General features: G+C 39.9%; 1 protein-coding gene across 1 annotated transcript in view; it reads right to left on the minus strand.

Annotated features, from left to right (window-relative positions):
- The window catches only part of LOC139289310 (TOX high mobility group box family member 2-like), a 71879-nt gene extending 71073 nt beyond the window's left edge, over positions 1-806 (minus strand). Inside the window, exon 1 of the mRNA XM_070910890.1 lies at positions 702-806. Coding sequence (XP_070766991.1) covers positions 702-806 — 105 coding nt within the window. The remainder of the gene's footprint in view (positions 1-701) is intronic.
- Positions 807-19911: the final 19105 nt, after the last annotated feature.

Raw genomic sequence — 19911 nt, forward strand, 5'->3', positions numbered from 1 at the left:
GGGGAAATGTCAAACTACAAAATATGCATAATGTTGTTTTAAATGCCACCTGCGCACTTGCAATGGAGTCAGTGCAGGTCAACAAGCCAACAGAGCCGCGGGGTGACAAAAACTGAGAGTGGAGAAAAAAAAAAAAAAAAGAGTGATACTTGCACCAGCCAGACTGTGTGGTTTCTCCTTACAAAGTAATTAACAGTACATTACTGGCACACATCCATTTCATCGTTGAACTCCCAGCGGAGAAGCATGTAAGCTATAAGAAATCACTGGGAGGGAAGATAATGTTGGAGCAGAGTGGGGCAGTATGGATTCTATACAGGCACACATCGGGTGGGACTCGTAATGCCAGCTTTGTGCAAAACACAACTGCATAATCTCACCGGGGAAATAACATAATAACCACGTTGGTCAGAGAGGGGGGGGGGGGGAAGTTGGTCCACACATTTTCTTTCACCAGCAGAACAGAATGATTGCAGGTTTCAGTGTAAAGTAACAGCAGATACAGATTCTGAGTCCAGACTAAATTAAAAGCAGCCCATCCCAGCTCAGGTCCCCTCACTTGCTGACACTTGCTGACATTTTTAAAGTGTTTGCATCGCGTGAACGTTGCAGGCTGCACTGGCTCACACATAGGGGGGAGAGAGAACAGGTGAGGCATTAAAGCATTTCGGTGCACACGGGCTGCACAGTTTGTCATTTACCTTGTTCGAGTGGTAATAGTCCAACGAGCTCAGACAACTTGGATCAGTCGGTAGGGAGCATGAACCCACATTTGCCGGGGGCGCAGGGTAAAATCTCACGTCCATCTCAGGTTGTGCGAGACTGAAGGCATGAAATCACTTTCAGCGTCTTTGGCTCACTATTGTCTCAGCAAACACACAACGCCAAAAGCGTGGAGAGCAAACAACAAGAAGAAGGAGGAAAAAAAGAAGTGGGGGAGTTTTTGCTCGGTACACTCTTCCCTCACATCCGTTCGCGGCCGAACTTCGGCACCAACTCTGGTGATGCGCAGTCCTCTCAGAGCCCCGCACCAGGATGCGAAATACTTCACTCAAAAAAGAAACAAAAAAACGGAGAGAACAAAACACACGTGTTGGCAAAAACTATCCCGCTGTTCCAGAACAAATAAAAGCAAACCTCCAACTTAGATCCTCTCTTCTAAAAACCTTTTATTTTTCTTTTTAACGGCTGAACAGCAGCCCAGAAACGCGCAGCCTCTGTTTTCCCCCCTGCTCTCAGGAGTCCACACAGGCTTTGTTATGGAGGTGCATATTCTTGCATTGGTTCCAGTACAGAAGTGGTTGGACTTCCCTCTGCCATGCGACCTCTGCCGATAATAAACGGGAAAGAGGAACGGAGGGAGAAGGGGGAGGGGAGATTGGTGGCTGCCTTGGCAACCGCTCTCCTTTTCTGCAACTGCGCGTTTCTGATTAGCTGGAAATGTAGTGGTGTGCACGGCTGTGCATTATAAAGCGCACTCTGCCTCCATCACCGCTTCATAAAGGCTTCCATTTGGGTTATTGTGCCAAGGCGGACGGGAGGAGGTTGCACAGAGACTCTCTGTAGTTCGACCATGTTTTTTTGTAATTTTTTTTTTTTTAATTTATTTTTATTTTTCGTTTGCATTTGCGTTTGTGTTTAATGCCGATATCACCTGATTATACAAAACCTATCGCAGTCTGTAGCCTAAAGCAGTCAGCAAACTCCACTTGGATAGGCCTCTGTGGACCTCTCATTTTACCCCAATGCCTATGAATATGTTAAGGCTCTCAACTTTATGAAATATTTATATTCTTATAAAGTCAAGAGTTTAATCTGTGTTAATGGTTAAAGTCAATTCCAATACTAAGAAAGTTGTTTTCCTCTCCAGTTGTGCTTGCATCTTAAGTTTTATTGATATTTTGATTAAAAGAAGCACGAGAAAAAAGAAACAGTAAAAATGAAAGCTCTGATAGTGACCACACCCAACAGTGCAGAGGAGCCTACTTCTAACTGTGAGCACTTTCAGAAGTGCGTAAAATATAGTATATGCTCTGGGTGGAAAATGCACAAGGAGGTTTAATCTTGTATTGCCAGTGCAGTTGCAAATGTGTGTGGAGAGAAGCCGGGGCTGTGAGAGCTGCCTCTGACAGCTCACTGAATGTGATGGATAGCACACCCTTGCCCTGTGATGTGCATGCACATTTGATGTTGAAATGGCCTATCCATGGGACCATTGTCTTTCAATCATGTCAAGGCAAAGTACAGAACAGAGCACATTTTCTGCTGCCTGGCGTTATTACTATGCCACAGTTTACAGCACAATCCATACACCCTGCCTGCACAGAAATGTTCTTTATTCTCTCAAAGCTGCTCTGTTTAAAGATACCTAATTTGATCCTGTTTTTAGGACGCATTAGGCGTCCGAACAGTAATAATATGTCCTCCATAACAGTGTTGCAGACAGGCTTTTATTAAATGAACCTGGATGTGAATAAAAGAGCATGTAACACTAAGAAGGGTACAATTGTTTTTACACAAACCATGACAGCAGCATCTGCCCACCACTGCCGCACTTATGTTCCCAACCTTCAGATATTTAAAAAGCCGCTCATTATTTCAGCAGGTCTATTATGTTACAGTGCAACCTCTTTACTTCAGAGTAAAGGGCCTTCACTTGGTAGGCACAGCCTGCCAACCCCCCCCCCCCCCCCCCCCAGCCCCCAGCCCAGCACACAGAGGGTTAACCACATGGCTCGGTGCCATGGCTTCATGGGAATGGAATGTGGAGTGCTGTGTGTGCAGGGCTCCTTTCCCAGCATCCCTCACTGCCCAGGCGCATGCTAATGATCAGTATTATTGAGGCACAATTGATGGGCTAGCAACCAAACAAGAGAAACTAATTACTACTAAGGCTTTATTGTCCTTTAATTACTGGAGCTCTATGGCAATTAGTGCTGCACAAAGACACAGCCCTACTTTAATCTCAAATAAAATGTGATGCAGATGAAAAAATTTGGAAGATGAAAGGTAGATAAGATAATTTGGCTGTCGGTTCGTCCCGCAGAAAAACGATGGCTGATTTGAGTAAAGCTGTGGGAGAACAAAAGAACCGCTGAGGGTTGCGCTAGTTTAAAACCGAAAAATCATCTCAAAACAGAATCAGCATGTGGCGTTTCTGTGACCTTGGATAGCTAAATAAAAAAATTAAAAATTAAAAAGTGAATGCTGAATATGTCTTTCCCAAAGTTGCAGTGTAAAACAGCAGACCAAGCCTCCAGTCTGTGATGTCATTAAATGATGACTTACACAACTATTACAATAAAGAACAGCGACTTTGTGGATTGTTTTACACCAACATGAACAAACTGTGCAGAGGTGGCATGGGAAGTGACAAAGCATCCATAGTGGCTGTGCACACTGTTTAGAGAAATACAGTTTACGTTGTACTACATTGTACCCTTTCTTAAGGATAACTGATTGTATTTACTTGAACATCAATGTGATTTTTGCGATCTCAGGTTAAATGCACATTTAAAATCCTGTATCTGCATCGTTTTTTCAGTTTGGTGATTTAATTGTGTCAATTGTTTTTGCATGGAGCAGTTAAATCTTTCATACCGAAAATTAAGCACAGTCTCACATTATTAGAGTCCTGTTGCTTTGAGCAAACTTTTCACAATTTTTGAGAGTATCATGGCCTTTTTACACATCATCAGTCCTGATTTATGCATCATTGAAGCAGTTTCAGAACATTAAGTAATTACCGTACAACATAGCTTGAAGTTACATGTGTCTATGTACTGTAAGCCTCTGTGCATTTGTACTGTAATACCTTTCTAATATTGAGACTTCTTAGTGAACCGCCTCACATAGCACAACACAAAAGAAGGAAATTGCATAATATTTTAGTCTAGCAGAGGGTTTTGTGGGTGAAAATGTAGGTGTTACAGATATTCCAAAGAAATGCATTTCTTGGTTTCTTCCTGTGACGAACGTTTGATGAAGTTATGCCAAGCTTATTTATATTTTCAGATTTCGAGTTTCTGGCTGCCAGCTGTTGGAGTTGTACTTGTATTTGTGATTGCAGATATGCTTATTTTTATGATTTAATCTGAATTACAAAAAAAGAGTTGGACAGTATATAAAGCTACAGGTAGCTGAAATTTGTTTTTAGGATTTAGACAATGAATTAAGTTGTTGGATATGTTGACAGTGTATTTAAATAACAACAGATGAATTGCTTTGTCCTCACTCACCATTTTCATCAACAAAAAAAATCTCTCAAACCAGTTTTTGTTCCTGATGTACACATGACACACCCACAGAAGTGCAGGACATGTTGTGCTTTTACTATCTAGCATTTAGCACAATTTAATCTGTTCATGCAAACTGTGTGCCTGAGGGCAGCTATGGCGAGGCACATGCAAATGAAACCATTAGGTTACACTCACTCTGTCTATGTTGCTCTCACTTCTTCTCACGGATTCCAAAAACACACCATCTTTCCTCCATTAAAAATCAAGAATGATCTGTGTGTTATTCCCATCATGTATGAATATATGTTACAATATAAAGACTCAGCACTATATACAAGACAAAATCATTTTATTTGTTAGTTTAAGTCACCACTACATGCTGTTGATGTGTATAAAACATACGTTGAACAGTTTGTCCCAGTGATTTCTGTTTATTACACACTACCTGTCTGTCCTACCTGTGCCTGTCTTGCAATAACGAGCTGTACAGTAAGACTGCAGGGCATTCGGAGCTAAGTTCATCCCAGGGCCAAGAGATGAATGTCAAAGATTGTTCATTTACTGAGAATCAGTATTGATTTATTGACAATCATTTCATGAAACGTCAGTGGACCTCTTTCACTGCTCCCCTTTGAATGTAGTTAAGAAGTAAGAATACAAAAATATGACTTGCTGCTGGTGCAATAACTTAAAATATTTTTGGAGACATCTCAGGACTTCCAAAAACAAAGATTCCGAATCTCACAATCACCTGAGGGAAACTTGGGGGGCATGTTTCTGGCCCAGTGTTGACCTTTGACCCCCGTGCCAGGTCGCGCACTGACCCTGCTTGTTCCAGCAGGGCATGGGAACCAGCAGTGTGTCGCGAGTGTGTCAACAATCACAAACAGCAGTTAAGATAACGATTCTGGGATTATTCATTTACTTGAGGACAAAAGAACGAGTTGTAATTTTCTGTCTGCGGTGAATGTCACTTTAACTGCGGTATGAAACATAAGCCAGTCTCTTCCTCCTTCTACAGTTCTGTTGGAAAAGATGCAGTGATACTATAATGTCCTCGATGCAGCTCTGCAGACAAGGAGGTCGTGACCTAGTTTCCCCAGAGGTCAGCTCCCATACTCTGATGCAGGACTTTAAGCCCCTGACATCTGAACCACTAAAAGATTATGTCCATGTGTGTTTTTTCTTGATTTATTCCATACATGGAAAGTGCTGACTCCCTTAACAGAAGTCAGATACAGTACAGCACGTCTGTAAATCTGAGTTTGCAGTGAAGAAAAACGCTGGGATATTATTTGACTGACATCATGTCCTCATTGTGTCATCCACCTTGCAAATCACCCTGAAGCATAATTAAGGAAAATCACCACAGGGCTTACATGCATTGACTCTTGATTTGGTGAAAGAGACGTGTATACCTTTCCCCTCTGCATGAAGGGCTGCAGGAAGACAGAGAAGCTCAGTGAAAAAGAGAGCAGACTTGTCAGTCTGACCACGTTTCATTTAGCACTTCATTTCAAGGAAATTCTAGAGACTCTTCTAATTGCCTATAGCATTTCAGCTCTCATTTGGGGGGGAGCATGTATTGCAGTCTGCAGGAGCTTAGCACGGTGTTTTCATATCATTAAAAAGGCCAACATTTGGACATGGTGATAATGTCAAGTGAGTTAAAGTTTCATACTTTTGAACACTGCATAAAAAAAAACAGAGTGTGTTGTTTGCCAGTGTTTGGCATGCATGATCAAAACAACTCGGTGACATTTGCTCAGGAGTTTTCTTTTTATCTCATTCATGTGACTGAGTGCATGTTCTGCACACATGTAGGAAAACAGGACCTATTCTTAATTCTACTCATCGAGATACATGGCATCATTTGCCAGGGAAAATTGTTTGTCATTCAAGCAGAGGAATTGTGAGTCATTCCTATATAAAGAAATTCAAGCATCCAATCACGGCCCCTTTCAGATGAGCAATTAGGATTCTTTTTGAGTGGCTCAAATTATAGATGTTTTTTTACCGAATGGAGGAAGAAAAAAAAGAAAAAGAGAAAAGAAAAAAATAGGCTAATTTGAATTCAGGCATCTTTTTTAATGTGACCTAACAGCAATAACAACCATTAAATAGATTTTATTTTCCAGTGGCTGCACGTTTTGGAATTTATTTGGTCAGAAGTCAACATTATATTTTGGTATAATCCTTTTTCAGGATCTGTTAACCTTCTCGGCCTTGTGGTAAACTGATGTTAAAATCTTCCATTTACGCAGATCTGTGTGATTATTTTCAGTAAAAACCCTCTCAATTTTCACTCTCTGTTGATGTCAAGACATGTAGATCCTATGTAATCTCTATCATGCATGGTGGTGAAACAATGCTTTTGCTTCTCATGTTCCATCCACTGATTAAATGAAGCATGCTTGATCTTTATCTGGGTTGAAGGATGATGCCTGCACTGGCCTCTATCCGGGTCCTGTAGGCTGTGAAATAAGAAGACAAACACGATAAATTTATTTGAGACATTGAAATGGTTTGTATGGCCTTAAATCTGCGGATGAACTCTGAAAGTCTTATTTAATCCAAGTTTACTGGATGTTAAAAGTATATTTCACCTCAAATATAAATTAGTGACTAGGCTATGAAGATGTATTTCACTCAAATATTTTCCATTATCAAGCAAACAGGATGTTGACATTTCACAAATATTACCAAGTGATTGTTTGCTAAACCCCGCCCCTGAACCACAATTGTCCAATCTTAGCTTAGCAACCGTAACTAGGCACGGTGGGCGGCTCTGTTCTGCTCTTTATTGGATTTGGGGAAGTTTACACTTCAGCAAACCCCGGCCAAACTCATTATCCGGGACAGCGCTACACTCATCAAACATACTGGTCAGTCCCCGTCCTCAAAGCCTTTTTCTCTTGTAACTTTAAAAGTGAAACATACTGTTTGAAATGTGGAAAAATGTGAAATCAGCCTTTTATCATACTAGTAAATCAAACATAATGGATGTTAAAGGGGCAGTCACTCCAAAAAAATATATTAATTTCTGGATGATAAAGGAATATTTCACCCAAATATTATCAATTTACAACATATTCAAATTAATTCATTTACAGATTCACTTCATTTGAAGCCTGAAACACCATATGAACACATTTGGTCTTGACTATGTTGAAGACAATGGCTGAGCAGATTTACTGATTATTTTTTAACATAAGTTTTGATAGTCTTTTGCAGGTGTTAAAATGTTTTTAATTGAAATGTTGGAACCTCCAAAAAGCAATCTACAAAAATATCTGTACCAGGAGTCCAGGTGGTGAGTAATTGATACAAATCCTGTAATTTTTTTGTGAAATATTCCTTTGATATGAAGGATAAAACATCCTGAGCACAGCCTCATTCTGGGAAAAAACCAACAATTTTGTCTGTCAAAATCCCAGTAAAAGTAAAAACCCACAACTTAACAGGTCGCTATATATAAAATATATCAGATTTCTTTCCGAAATGTGAGTAAAAGAAACTGAGATGAATCTTTTGACCAACAGGCTGAGTACAGAATGAATTTAGCATTTAATTCACAATTAAAGACTACATTCCTAATGCCTCCTCATCTTGGCTTTATGAAGGGACAAATCATTTCATAATCTCACTCTACAAATGGATTCATGTGGTGAGAAATGTCGGTGATTACAAGGTATGCAGATAAAAAGTGTTTCATGGTCAGATTCCTATTAAAAAAAAACCTAACTGCTCATTCTCATGCTTGTAATATATATATATATATTATTACAATTTTCCACCACGAGTCTCAGTGTCATTGCACAGCGGTTTAAGTCAAAAAATCAAAGGTTTGGTAACTGCACACTCTTCTTGTGCAGCCCACTGACATACTGTACGTTTGACAGTGAGCCAATCTACACTCTATATTTTCCCTGAGTGTTGATTTCTTGTTAATCTCCACCTTCCCTCTTTCCTGGCATTAAACAGCTGGACCATTTGAAAGAGGTGGTTATGCAATTTTGACCTGCTGCAGAGAAAGTGCACGTTGGGAGGCCTGAGTGCCGTCTAATGTCTAAGCACACTTAGTCCTGACGGCGTGGACCTCTATCAGTCTGGAGGGAGTGGCATTGCTGCACAATGGAAAGCAGGATGGAGAAAATAGTTTCTCATCGGATCCCCTGAGAGATTGAAGGTTAGACTTTTATCTGAGCCACCTTGCAACAGGATGAGGATTTTCTCCCAGAAAACAGACAGAGTTGAGCCGAAGTCCATGTTCTGTGTGGGTCTCTGTGTTGGACATGACTGCCCGCATGAATAAAATATGGCTGTTGAAGATGCTGTACAACACTCTTTGGGAACAACAATATCCTTTTAAGAGTAATTTCACTTAGGCTGTGTGTCCTCGCCAGCCTCGCCCCTTCTGTCTTCCTCTTTTACAGACGCAAACAAACACACACGGACTCACATTTTCAAGGGTGAGAGAATGCTACATTGCCATTACCAGTGAACACAGAGGCTAGGGGAAGAGAGAAGAAAGAGGGAGGAGGGGTGGGAGTGATGTGGGGGGATAAAATCCATCAGATTTGATGGCATGGTGATGTAGATAATGTTTTCTCTTTTCAGCTCAGCTCAGAGAAAAGAAGGCAGAGCACAACCACTTTCACTCTCTCACACACCCTCTGTTTTGAATGAAAGGGAGCACAATGTACCGAGTTTTGTGTGTCTAACATGTCTCTTTGTGCACAAACACCGTGCTCTTTTACCTATCAGAATGATTGCCCCACCATTATGTGATTTAATGGTAAAACACACATACTCTTAATCCGGCTACAGCACTCTGGCAGAGGAGCTGGGCTTACAGTCAACGGAGGGGGGAAAAAAAGAACATAATTATCCAGTTTCTCGTCTGTTTGCACAAATACGACAGAAAACCCCTCAAAAACTGTGCGATGCTACGGTAATTTGCCGCACAGAAACATTGGAAAACAAATGCGTTCAGGAAATGTAGATGGGTTTTTAAGGTCTGAAAGCCACAGCTGCTTGGCAAGCAGAAGCTGGCTCCTTTTGTCTTTTATCTTCTTCTGTAATGTGCACAGGTGCTGCTTAATTCAATTGGAGAACGTTGCCATGGTTTTACATTAATATATTTCCATGTTACCATTACGACTGTTGTCATGGAGATGATAGGACCTATTTGAACTGAAAGCAGAGATGGTTTTATGGGGGTATTGCTCTCTCTCTCTCTCTCACTCACTCTTTTTCCTCTCTCTCTCTCTTTCATTTGGTTGCTCCATGTCAAGTCACATGGTATGCAGCCAGATTTAAGGCTTGACTTCACTGTTCATACCCCCCCCCCCCGGCCCCCCCCCCTTTTTTTTTTTTTACTGGTTCTAAATCAGTATTGCTGGAACAGAAGATGCATTTCAATTGTACCTGGCAAACAACACATTCAGGGATAAAACACAGTTCTTATTTGCTCATAACAGGGCTTTCACAGCGCTGATGAACAAATCCAATCCAGTATTGTGCAGAAGAATCATCCAAAACATGTGACATTGAAAAGAATTTTCGTTAATGTTCCCATTGACTTTTTTCATTACCATTGAGCCCATGTTGATTGAATATCTTTTGAATCCCCAGAGAAAATGGTTACAGGAGAAAATGAACAGGCTAATCAGGTACAAAGGTTGGGATGCACTGGAAATGGAATTTGCCCAAAATCAAAACAACTATGTAAAATGCAGACATTTTTTTGAACATAGCCTACTACGAACGTCTAATCGAGACACGGTTATTCCAATTAAAGTAATTGCACACTTTCATAAAATCAATACCGCTCCCTGGTACCGTAATTGCTTCTTTCAATCAATTTGATGCATTTTCTAGAACAAAAGGCAAAGCAGGGGTATTCAATTTACTCAAGCATACCAAAGTTGATGGAATGCTTGTATTGGCTATTAAGGCATTGGTTGTTTTCGTCTTCTTAAGGATGCCAGTGGAATATCTTCGCAGGCAAGTTCAAAGTCACCTTGTTATCTCTGAATTTTGTCTTCAATACCTCTGTAACTCATTATATCAGCGCGCACAAGAGGAGAGACATATTATTACCCTGGTTCCTCACTGAAATGAGATGCAAAATGTATCACAATACAATAACACTAACTTTGTTGAAATCGACCTTAGTTTCTGTTAATGAACATGCACACACACACATATGCGCAGACGCACACACCTTGGTTAAAGGTCCAAACAAATATAGAGAAAATCTAACAAAAGCACCCATGAGAAACTGGGCTACTCTGACAGCTTTGATCCATCAGCAAACCATGAAGCAAAGCAAAGTCAAATGTGTCCTACTTTTCTTTGCATTAACTGAGCTCAAAACATTCTCTGAATTTTTACTCATACTGTATTTTAGCTCTCCCCTCAGTACTGTTGTGAAATGAAATAACTTAGAATTAGAAATGGGTTACAGTCTGTGTCTTCCTTCGTCTCAGTCAGTCTCAGTCACACACACATACATAGACAGACAAACCCATGTTTAAGCCACCACCATTTTCTCTTTTTCTGCATTTCATTCCACTTTTTTTTATGATATGAAACTCTGGACTCGCAGCACAGCACCCAGCTTTCTGCTATTCTTATGCAAACACAAAGTGACAAGATGGTTACTCTCTCTGCACACTGACAGTTCATTCCGGACTAGGAAAAATGTCAAAAATGTTTAGTCACGGCTGAGTGGACTTAATTACCGTCCTCTAGGCTGCCTCAGAACTCAGTGCCACTAATGGTCCCGAGCTACAGATAAAATTCCATTTACAAGAATGTTGCAGCCACAAGATCTGATTTGGCCAATATGAAATATTTACATTGATGTAATTAAAGTGACAACGCTTATCGCCCATTCTGGACCAAAAAAAGAGGGAATTGCCCTGTTTAGATAACTATGAAAACAGTGTTGGCCTTTTAGATCACGATGAGACGTAAATGTAGCAAGTGTTGTGTCTGGGGATAATTGGAATAGTGTTATGATAAGTGCTGTTTTTCAACTTTTATGAATATTTGCATACACAGAGAAGGCGGATCCTAACAAGGTTACGTATTTACATGTACACTACATAATTTGATTAGAATTATCAATTTGTTTTTACCTTTTAACCCTGTAATGTCTCTTTTACAAGAGACATGATTAAGAAGCAGTGTTTACAGATTTCTGTGGCACATTAACATCTTTCTCCTTTAAAGGTACAATCTAAGTATAAACAAAACCCCCAAAGTGAAAAAAACAGGAGTGGAATCACTGCCATCACTTCCAGTTGATTGACAGATCTTTTAATACACACAATAATAATAAACAACAACAATTGAACCAAACTTATTGAGGTCTGCTCGTGCTCTTCAAGGTCTGTTTACATGCTTGTAAAACTTTAATCAAACCTACGTTTTTTAACTATCTTTGGAAAAACACACATATGCTTATTTAAAATGTACAAACTCTTTGATAATATATGTAAATAAAACTGCAATTTATAAGGTCAGAAAAGTACAGAATGAGCCTTTAACTTGTGACTGTCACACAGCAATGTGCATTTTATGACATTAAGTAAACAAAAGCAGTGTTTAATATTATAACTGTAATCACCTCAACCTCCTGCTCAGTCAAATACGGAGGGGCTACTTCGTCATTGACAGAAGAAGTGTGATTTGATTTATTCATGGCAACAGGGAAACTCAATCAAACAACATCAAAGGTTTATGGAAGTCTCTTAACCCAAACAAGACCCTGAGCAGAGCACTATGCCCGGTTCATCTCTACATATGCAAATGTTGGCAATGTATTATACTAAAATAAGAAATGCGACGAACACATTTTCATTGAAAGTCCTTTTCTGTTGTATGAAAGCATACACTTCAGATATGGGTTTCACTCTTTGGAGCAGTGCTAAAGTCTACCTTCTGGGCTACTCAACACTCCAGTGTATGAAAATAGTCCTCCAGGGCCCATATTCATACATGGCTTTTTAAAAAATAACATACAGAGCTAAAATCAAGTTTTCTCTGAAACAGTTGGTTCCTCCAACTTACAAAAAAAAAACCTATAGTGTGACCTATAGTGCCATCTACACATGAAGATAATTTTGGTTTAATTTGTTTTTGAGATGTTTGTCTCTGAGACTTCTGCCACCACCCCAGTACAATGGAGGTGAATGGAAGTTTGTTTGTGGTCCTAATGGCATCCAAAAACATGTAACAACTTTACAGAATCAGTGTCCCTGTTACAGCAAAAATCACTTGAACAGCTTTAACAGGGACTATTTGTTATGTGGAAAGCGGCTCAGGTAAAAATTGTTCATAGTGAGGTCTGTTCCTTATCTAGAGTTGTTTTTGGAAAGACACTTTTTTATTTTAAACTGTGAGCACCACAAACAAAATTAATTCTCCTTCATTATATTGTTGTGGAGACGGAATCTGAGAGACAAATATCTTACATCTTCAAACCTGTGCAAATAAAAATCTAGATGTGTAAATCACTTGAACACCTCCAAACCAAACTATGAGCTTGGCTAGATAATTGTTGAGATGTTTCAGTCGGGACTAAAGGGGTAGACTAACCAACTGTCAAACCGACATTGCCATGAGAGTCATGTCTGTAGCATGGCTGAGATCCATCCACTCTGTTCCGTGCGTACATATATGCATGACGTGATGTTTCATGGTAAAACACACAGGAAGCCACTGTTTTCACACTCATAGATGAGCTATTGTATGGGCCATTGTGCCTCATCCTTCACATCCATCATGTGAAAATGAGTTCATATGCATCACTGCCAACATAATGGTCTTAAGAGGCTGAGAGAGAGGCTCAACTAACATGCAGGATGGCACAATAAAGAAGAACCCACTGACGTTAATGAAAATGTATACCATTTGAAACTAGTAGAAGCACAGGCTGAGAGGAAGACGGAGCATTATTTATTAATAGTAAATGGCTAAGTGACTGGCTGTTGATGGCATGGGCTATTTTCATACCGTCTCCATACACTTGATGTTCTTTCTTTGTTGCCAAGTTTTTCGTCAAGGAAGGAAACTACATTATTGTGTTCTGTTGCTTGCTGGCATTGTTGGCTCTATTTTTTGGGGAGGGGGATAATTACTTTCTAAATCTGAAAGGGTTTAATGTGTGACTATAGAATGCTGTTACATAACGAAAAGTGTACGGCCAAAAACAATGAGTGCCTTTGATTACAGATTCACAGATATATCTCACAGTACCCATCCCACATGAATGCATGAGCCAAAGTGTAAAATAGTTTTGGAATGATTAATAACGTTTGAAAGAGAGCAATTAAAGAACTCTGAAAGGTTGATAGACTGCCCAATCCCACTCCTGTGTGAGGTTTCTGCAGGGATTGTGATAAAACACTCAGCAGTAACTTCATTATTACGTACAAAAGTGCAAAATGGGGATTTATTTTTTTAACATAATGGTAAAAGGTTGTAAAGAAAACTACCTGTACACAGTTGTATTGCTGTTGCTTTACAACTGTGCCTATTCTCCCACAGCCCTAGTTTTACAAGTCCGTATCTACCTCAGTGAGACTAACATGCAAACGCCCCGCTGTGCACTGTCTTCATCCTCCCTCTCCCTTCCTCCCTCCCTGCTCTCCCTCTCTCCTCATCTCCCTCAGCTTGTAACCTGAATTCAGTAGCGCAGTGGACCAATCGATCACGGGGAGTCCTTTTTTTTTTTCATCCTGGCAATTTTCCTCTGAGGAAAGGGGGAATCATGTGAGCTAACAGTGTGGAAAATCAATGCTCCACTGGCATGGAATAACTTGGAGTCTGGCTGGCAGAGAGCACTGGGCTCCATGAGGCCAGTTTGAGTGATAAAGCCACCCCACGTCCCTCCTCTCATCCTGCATGATATGCAGCCGCCCCTGCCGAGCCACTCTCACTCTCAACAGTAGGTTAACAGTTTTATTCCCCAAATCCTGTGGATTTATAAGGTATACGCTCATGCTATGAGGCTTTGTGTACATAATGGCCGTGTGGGAGCGACTGTACACATGTTTGTGTACATGTCAGTGGAGTATATGTACTATGTACAGTATGTATGCACCACAGGGCTGTATCATATAGGTAAAAACCTCTGACATGTTGGTGGTTCAGTCATTACTGATAATCTGATAATCTGTAGCCAAACAAAGTTTAAAACAACAGAGCTTTATTTTAAATTCTAGTGAAGATCCCGAAGTTTCCACAGATGCAAAATAGGTCAGGCTGAATTTTGAGGAAAAGTGTATAAAATGATGCACGAAATATTCAGAATATTTCCATTTGATGAAACGGTGCAGCCATAAAAACATTTGGTTTGGGGTTTGAGTGGTTCCCTCAGTGTGAACATCATATAGCTTGAATGGAGAGTTGAAACAAGCCAGTACTGCCAGACTGTGCTGAATAAGAAGATATTTTTCAATCTTGAATTAACTTGAGGGGAAAATTGGATGTTGAGGGGTAAAATGTGTTTTAAAGGATTCCCAATGTATGTAAGTGGAGGAAATACATTTCAAACCAGCTCTGAATCCACAATCAAGAGTGCAGAGTGACACCAAGACACTGTCACACTGTCACAAGTATGCAAGTAAGCTTGTGTTTGTACAAGCTTTGGGCACATGCAACACTGCAGAAAAACAGTGCTTTAGTGTGTTAAATAGGTTTCATAATCAACAAGAAACTGGTTGACACACTGTCATCTTTCATAACAGTACTGTCACAGGTACACCGCAGAGTGTGCTTGTCTGCATATGTGTGTGTGTGTGTGTGTGTGTGTGTGTGTGTGTGTGTGTGTGTGTGTGTGTGTGTCCTTTCAATGGAACGCCATTCCCTCTTCAACACCACCCACATTGACCCAGACAGCCTCAAACCTGCTGATATTGCTTTCAATAAAGTTTCGTCTTTCAGATCTGCTCAGAGGGTGAGAAAAAGATGAAACAACTTCAACCCTGAACATAGATAGATAGATAGATAGATAGATAGATAGATAGATAGATAGATAGATAGATAGATAGATAGATAGATAGATAGACAAAAACATCAGCTAATGACTTAAGTTTTAATTTAGTTTACTTGCACAGTGTTGGAAGGCTTGTGCATATCATTTTATATTACAACACAATATAATCACGCGAGCCGTTGGCCTCTTCATTAAGAACTGCATGTTGTAACAAAGCATGGATCCGCTTGGGAGACACCAGTCACATCTTGTCTTGCCAATTACACTTTGCATGATTCCTCCCCCAAATTAGGATGAGCCAAGATGGAAAATGATTCTTGGCATGTCGTGGGCCCTAATTATCCATTGAACAAATGGAAATATCATTGATGTTGTGTTCTTAATCCACCCAGACAGAGAGCAACAAAGCAGGCTGACAGCTTTTTGGCTGGTGAAATATAATGTGAGAGTGCCCAACAGTTTGTTGTGATAAGCAGCCTGAGAGCTTAAACTCATACCTGGTCATTAAAAGTTTATTTGTGGCGGACTCTAGATCTCTAACTTCATCACGTGGTTCTAACGTGGTCCGTTAGTGATGTCTAACATGACAGAGACATCATGAACGCTAAGCTCCTTGGTGCTCGGGAGTGACAAACACTATAAAAAAAACAAACAGCATTGTATTGCAGGAAGTTTTCAATTGTGTTGTTGTCTTTGAAGAGCAGAACTTGGATCATGAGAACACACTCAGACAGAATAAGGCAAAAATGCAACCTCTCAAACACAGATTGGAAGGAGAAAATATCACCCATACAATTTTTTCGAGCATCACTTCCAAAGCGAGACACAAACAGATCCCAGCAGCCACCTCCAAACGCTTTGCTTGTTATTCGCAAACGCACACCACAATGAGACAAATATTATTTTAAAAGAAACTTTAGATATGTTGTTCATCTGCAAATTTGACTTTATAGGAATAGCAGTGAAATAACATTACCATAAGCTTGGTGCAATGCATGCATAATAGATTGTTGTTTTCACTCTGCATATGGTAGGAGCTGGATTCGCTTCAAAGTGCACCAAATTTGCATGATTCGATGTGAGGGATTCTGGGATTAGAGAACACCACCCCCCCCCACCACCCCTCTTTCACTCAGCTATAGAAAGGTATCACATTCCCACAGATGGTGGGGAACATTGTGAGAATATAGCCATTACGATACAAAAGAGTAAGCACAAGAAACTGAGAAAATAAACACAGCCAGTTTTTTTTTTCTTCTTTTCTCTAATTTAACAGTTTAATTCTGATACATGCTTTTAATTAAATACATGTTACTAATGAACTAATAAGTTCTGGCATCAGTCTTTGTCATCCGTTTCAGATTCTAAATAATATTCACAAATTGAAATGTATCAAGATTGTGGTCAAAGATTTTTAAATATCATTTCCGCCTCCATGTTTTGACACTCGAGATTTTGTGATTGAGAAGAAAAGTGACAGCTTGTACATGTGCCAGGAGAGACCAGAGTCTAGCAGACGACACACTCCTGTACAGCTGCATGTTGCCGAACATGCCTCACCCTTGTCTTCTATCACTTAAAAACTGACAGAAAACAGAGAAAGAGAGGAGGAAGCCTGTTTGACTGTAGACAGGCCCCAGAGGCTGCTACTGAACACTGTCTGGCAAACAAGAACAAACTGATATACAAAGTATTAACAGCACTCAGAGCTGCGGTATTTATGAAAAAACACACGGCACAAGAGGAGCGAACTGCTTCTCTACAATGCTCATGAATCATTTTCTCCCTTTTTTTTAACGCTTGTTGTCTCGTCACCCTGTGATTTCAGCACTGTGCATTCCTAGATAAAGTCAACTGAAGGCATATGTCACAGGCAATGGGGGTTTTCACAGCAGTGTGTACTTTTATGCAAATTACATGCCCATCAATGACGAGCTGTCCCTCTTCTCACTGAATAACCTGATTATAATTTAGATCAGGATGTCCATCTGTTAGGTGAACACCCACGCGCAGCGTTTGCACATATATGGTTGAATGAAACTCCCTCATGGTTTTCCCCATTTCTTACTGAGAAGAAATGTCAGAGAAGGCAGTCAAACAACCAGAGAAGGTTTTGTTTATGCCAGTCTCCTGCAGTTTTGCCGTCTATTTTCAGTTTATTTGTGTCGTTTCGGCCCAAACTGAATGGATTAGCACCGAGATGACACGGGGGTGAGAATAGCACAGACCTGCGCAGTCTACTGTATGAGCAAAAAGAAGCTGAATCCAGCGTGGGTCTGATGGTGAAACCACATCTGGTTGTGGATTTTGTGACAATAAACACAGAGCATTTAACCAAAAGTCAGCTGAGTCACGTAGGACTGCAATTAATATGATGACACGCTAATGTCACAGTAAGCAGGTATATGGTAATGTCTAGTCTGGACTAAAGTGGTGGACCGGCCGACAGGCCGACAATGCCATCCCTAGAGCCATGCCACTAGCCTGGCTAAAAATAAAGCTCTTTGGCATGGGTCCATTGATTAAAGGGTCTCGTCTCTTGTGGTACTCATCTTCTCAAGTACCCCTGGTGCTATTGTATTGAGTCACGCAGATCACATTGGTTTAATTTGCCAACCCCAGTCCCAGTTACATTCACCAATCCACCGAACACACTTTCAACATCTCAAAACCTGGGAAAATAAAACCTAAAACTATCTGCTTGGCTCCATGAGTAAGTGAGAAGATATGTTTTTATGTCATTTGGGTGACCCGACTGTGAACTGTCATCACTGCCTATGTCCATCCATCCTGTTATTTTCAAAACAAGCTTATTAATTGTTGTGTGGAGCAATTAAGTCTGCATGCCTTTTCCTGCTTTGCTGATAGACAGAAATTCTCCACAACAGTTATTATCTGTACTCATATTCTGGATTAAACATTTGTTTGATCAGCAACCCAAAGATTTTTTTTTTTACAAATCCTCAGGTGACATATCCTCCATCAGTTGCAGGGATAATCTGGCTCTTTGCAAAAATTATTTCCACCTTGAAGTAGGGAATCTAACGGAGAAAGAGACAAGCTGTTGATGTGTGTCCTTCTGGCAGGTGGTGGAGGATCAGGTCTTGTGATGTTCCTGACCTAATATGGCCTGGTCTGGACTATCAGCTGAGAATCAGGTGCTTGCTAAATATTTAGGAGGATGAAGGCTTCCCGCTGGGCCGAGGCACTCATCATAAGGCTTGGCTCAGAGTTCCTTTCTGTGTCTTACACTGCTGAAATGTAACTACTGTAAGTAAATTTCCTCAAGTACGGTACCTCAAGCACAAATTCACTTCATTATTTCCATTTTATGCTACTTTATACTTCCACTACACGTCACTTCAGAATGAAAAATTCTACTTTTTACTCCACTGCATTTATTTATTTCTATTTAGGAGCTTTAGTTAGTCTACTAGTTCATGTTCAGATAAAGACATTCCACGTAAAAACATATATTGATCTTAAAAAATATTATTAAACTACCCAACAAAATATTAAATTGTTAAAATTAGCTCCACCATGACAGTTTACATATAAATGCATCATGAAAGATTGTCAAATAATGTATATATGATAAATATAACACTCTGAATAGTACTAATACTACTACTACTAATAATAATACTAATACTAATACTTTTGATACTTTAAGTACATTTTGCTGGTAATACTTCTGTACTTTTACTTCAATAAAAATTTTTGAATGGAGAACTAATGTAGTATTTATATACTGTGTTACTGTTACTTTTACTTAAGTAAAGCATCTTGTCTCACTCCTTTTCTCTCTCCTCATGCCCACTCGTGCTCGCTCACTGTCTTCTGTGTGTCCTTGTGCTTTAGCTGCTGTCGTCCTGTTTGCTGCCAGTGATCACATCTCTAGTAGGCATCCCAGAGATTTTGTGTAGGAGGAAAGTATTTTGCGTGGGAAGAAATAGTTTTAAAAACAAAGGCTTTCAGTTCTCTGAAAGGATTTCAAGTGTCTTTTAAACCTTTTAAAAAATGTTGCAGAGAGGCATCTTGTTCATTTCCAAGTTTTCATTGCTAATAACTAAAGATTTTTTCATTCAGTCATTTGATACTGACAAGTGTTTATTACACAATTGTTTGTCCATTTACTGAGCTGATGGCTTTGACCAGTACAAAATCCTAAAAATGTGGAATTAAGTGGTATGAACCTAATTAAACACCAACATGAGTTATATTAACCCTGATGAGACCGTCTGAAACCTCTCATACTTTAATTGACCATGTTCTGCTGTCTGTTTGCCTCCGCAGAGTCCACACAGTGTGTTGCTGAATCCCCTCTGATTAAATTCCACCATAAATGATTATACTTAATGAAATGCAAGCAATTAAAGTAAAAGCCTGATCAAATGGTGGCTGACGGTCGGTCAAACATGCTGACATGTAATTGAAAATGTCCCCTTTCTCCTGCTCTCCACTGCCCCTGTAATACGAATCCGTTTAAAAACAGATCAGGTGTCTGGCAGCAACAGGGGAGTAGATGATACTTAATCAACTAATTGACACAACAAAGACCTTTCAATAACATCTGGCCACTCTCAGGTTTAATGCTAAATTATTCACCAGGATGACTTTTTTGCATCCAAACTGTAATTTAATGTTTCAGCTACTGATGAA

This window comes from Enoplosus armatus, chromosome 8 (assembly GCF_043641665.1).
Source record: "Enoplosus armatus isolate fEnoArm2 chromosome 8, fEnoArm2.hap1, whole genome shotgun sequence".
Lineage (NCBI taxonomy): Eukaryota > Metazoa > Chordata > Actinopteri > Centrarchiformes > Enoplosidae > Enoplosus > Enoplosus armatus.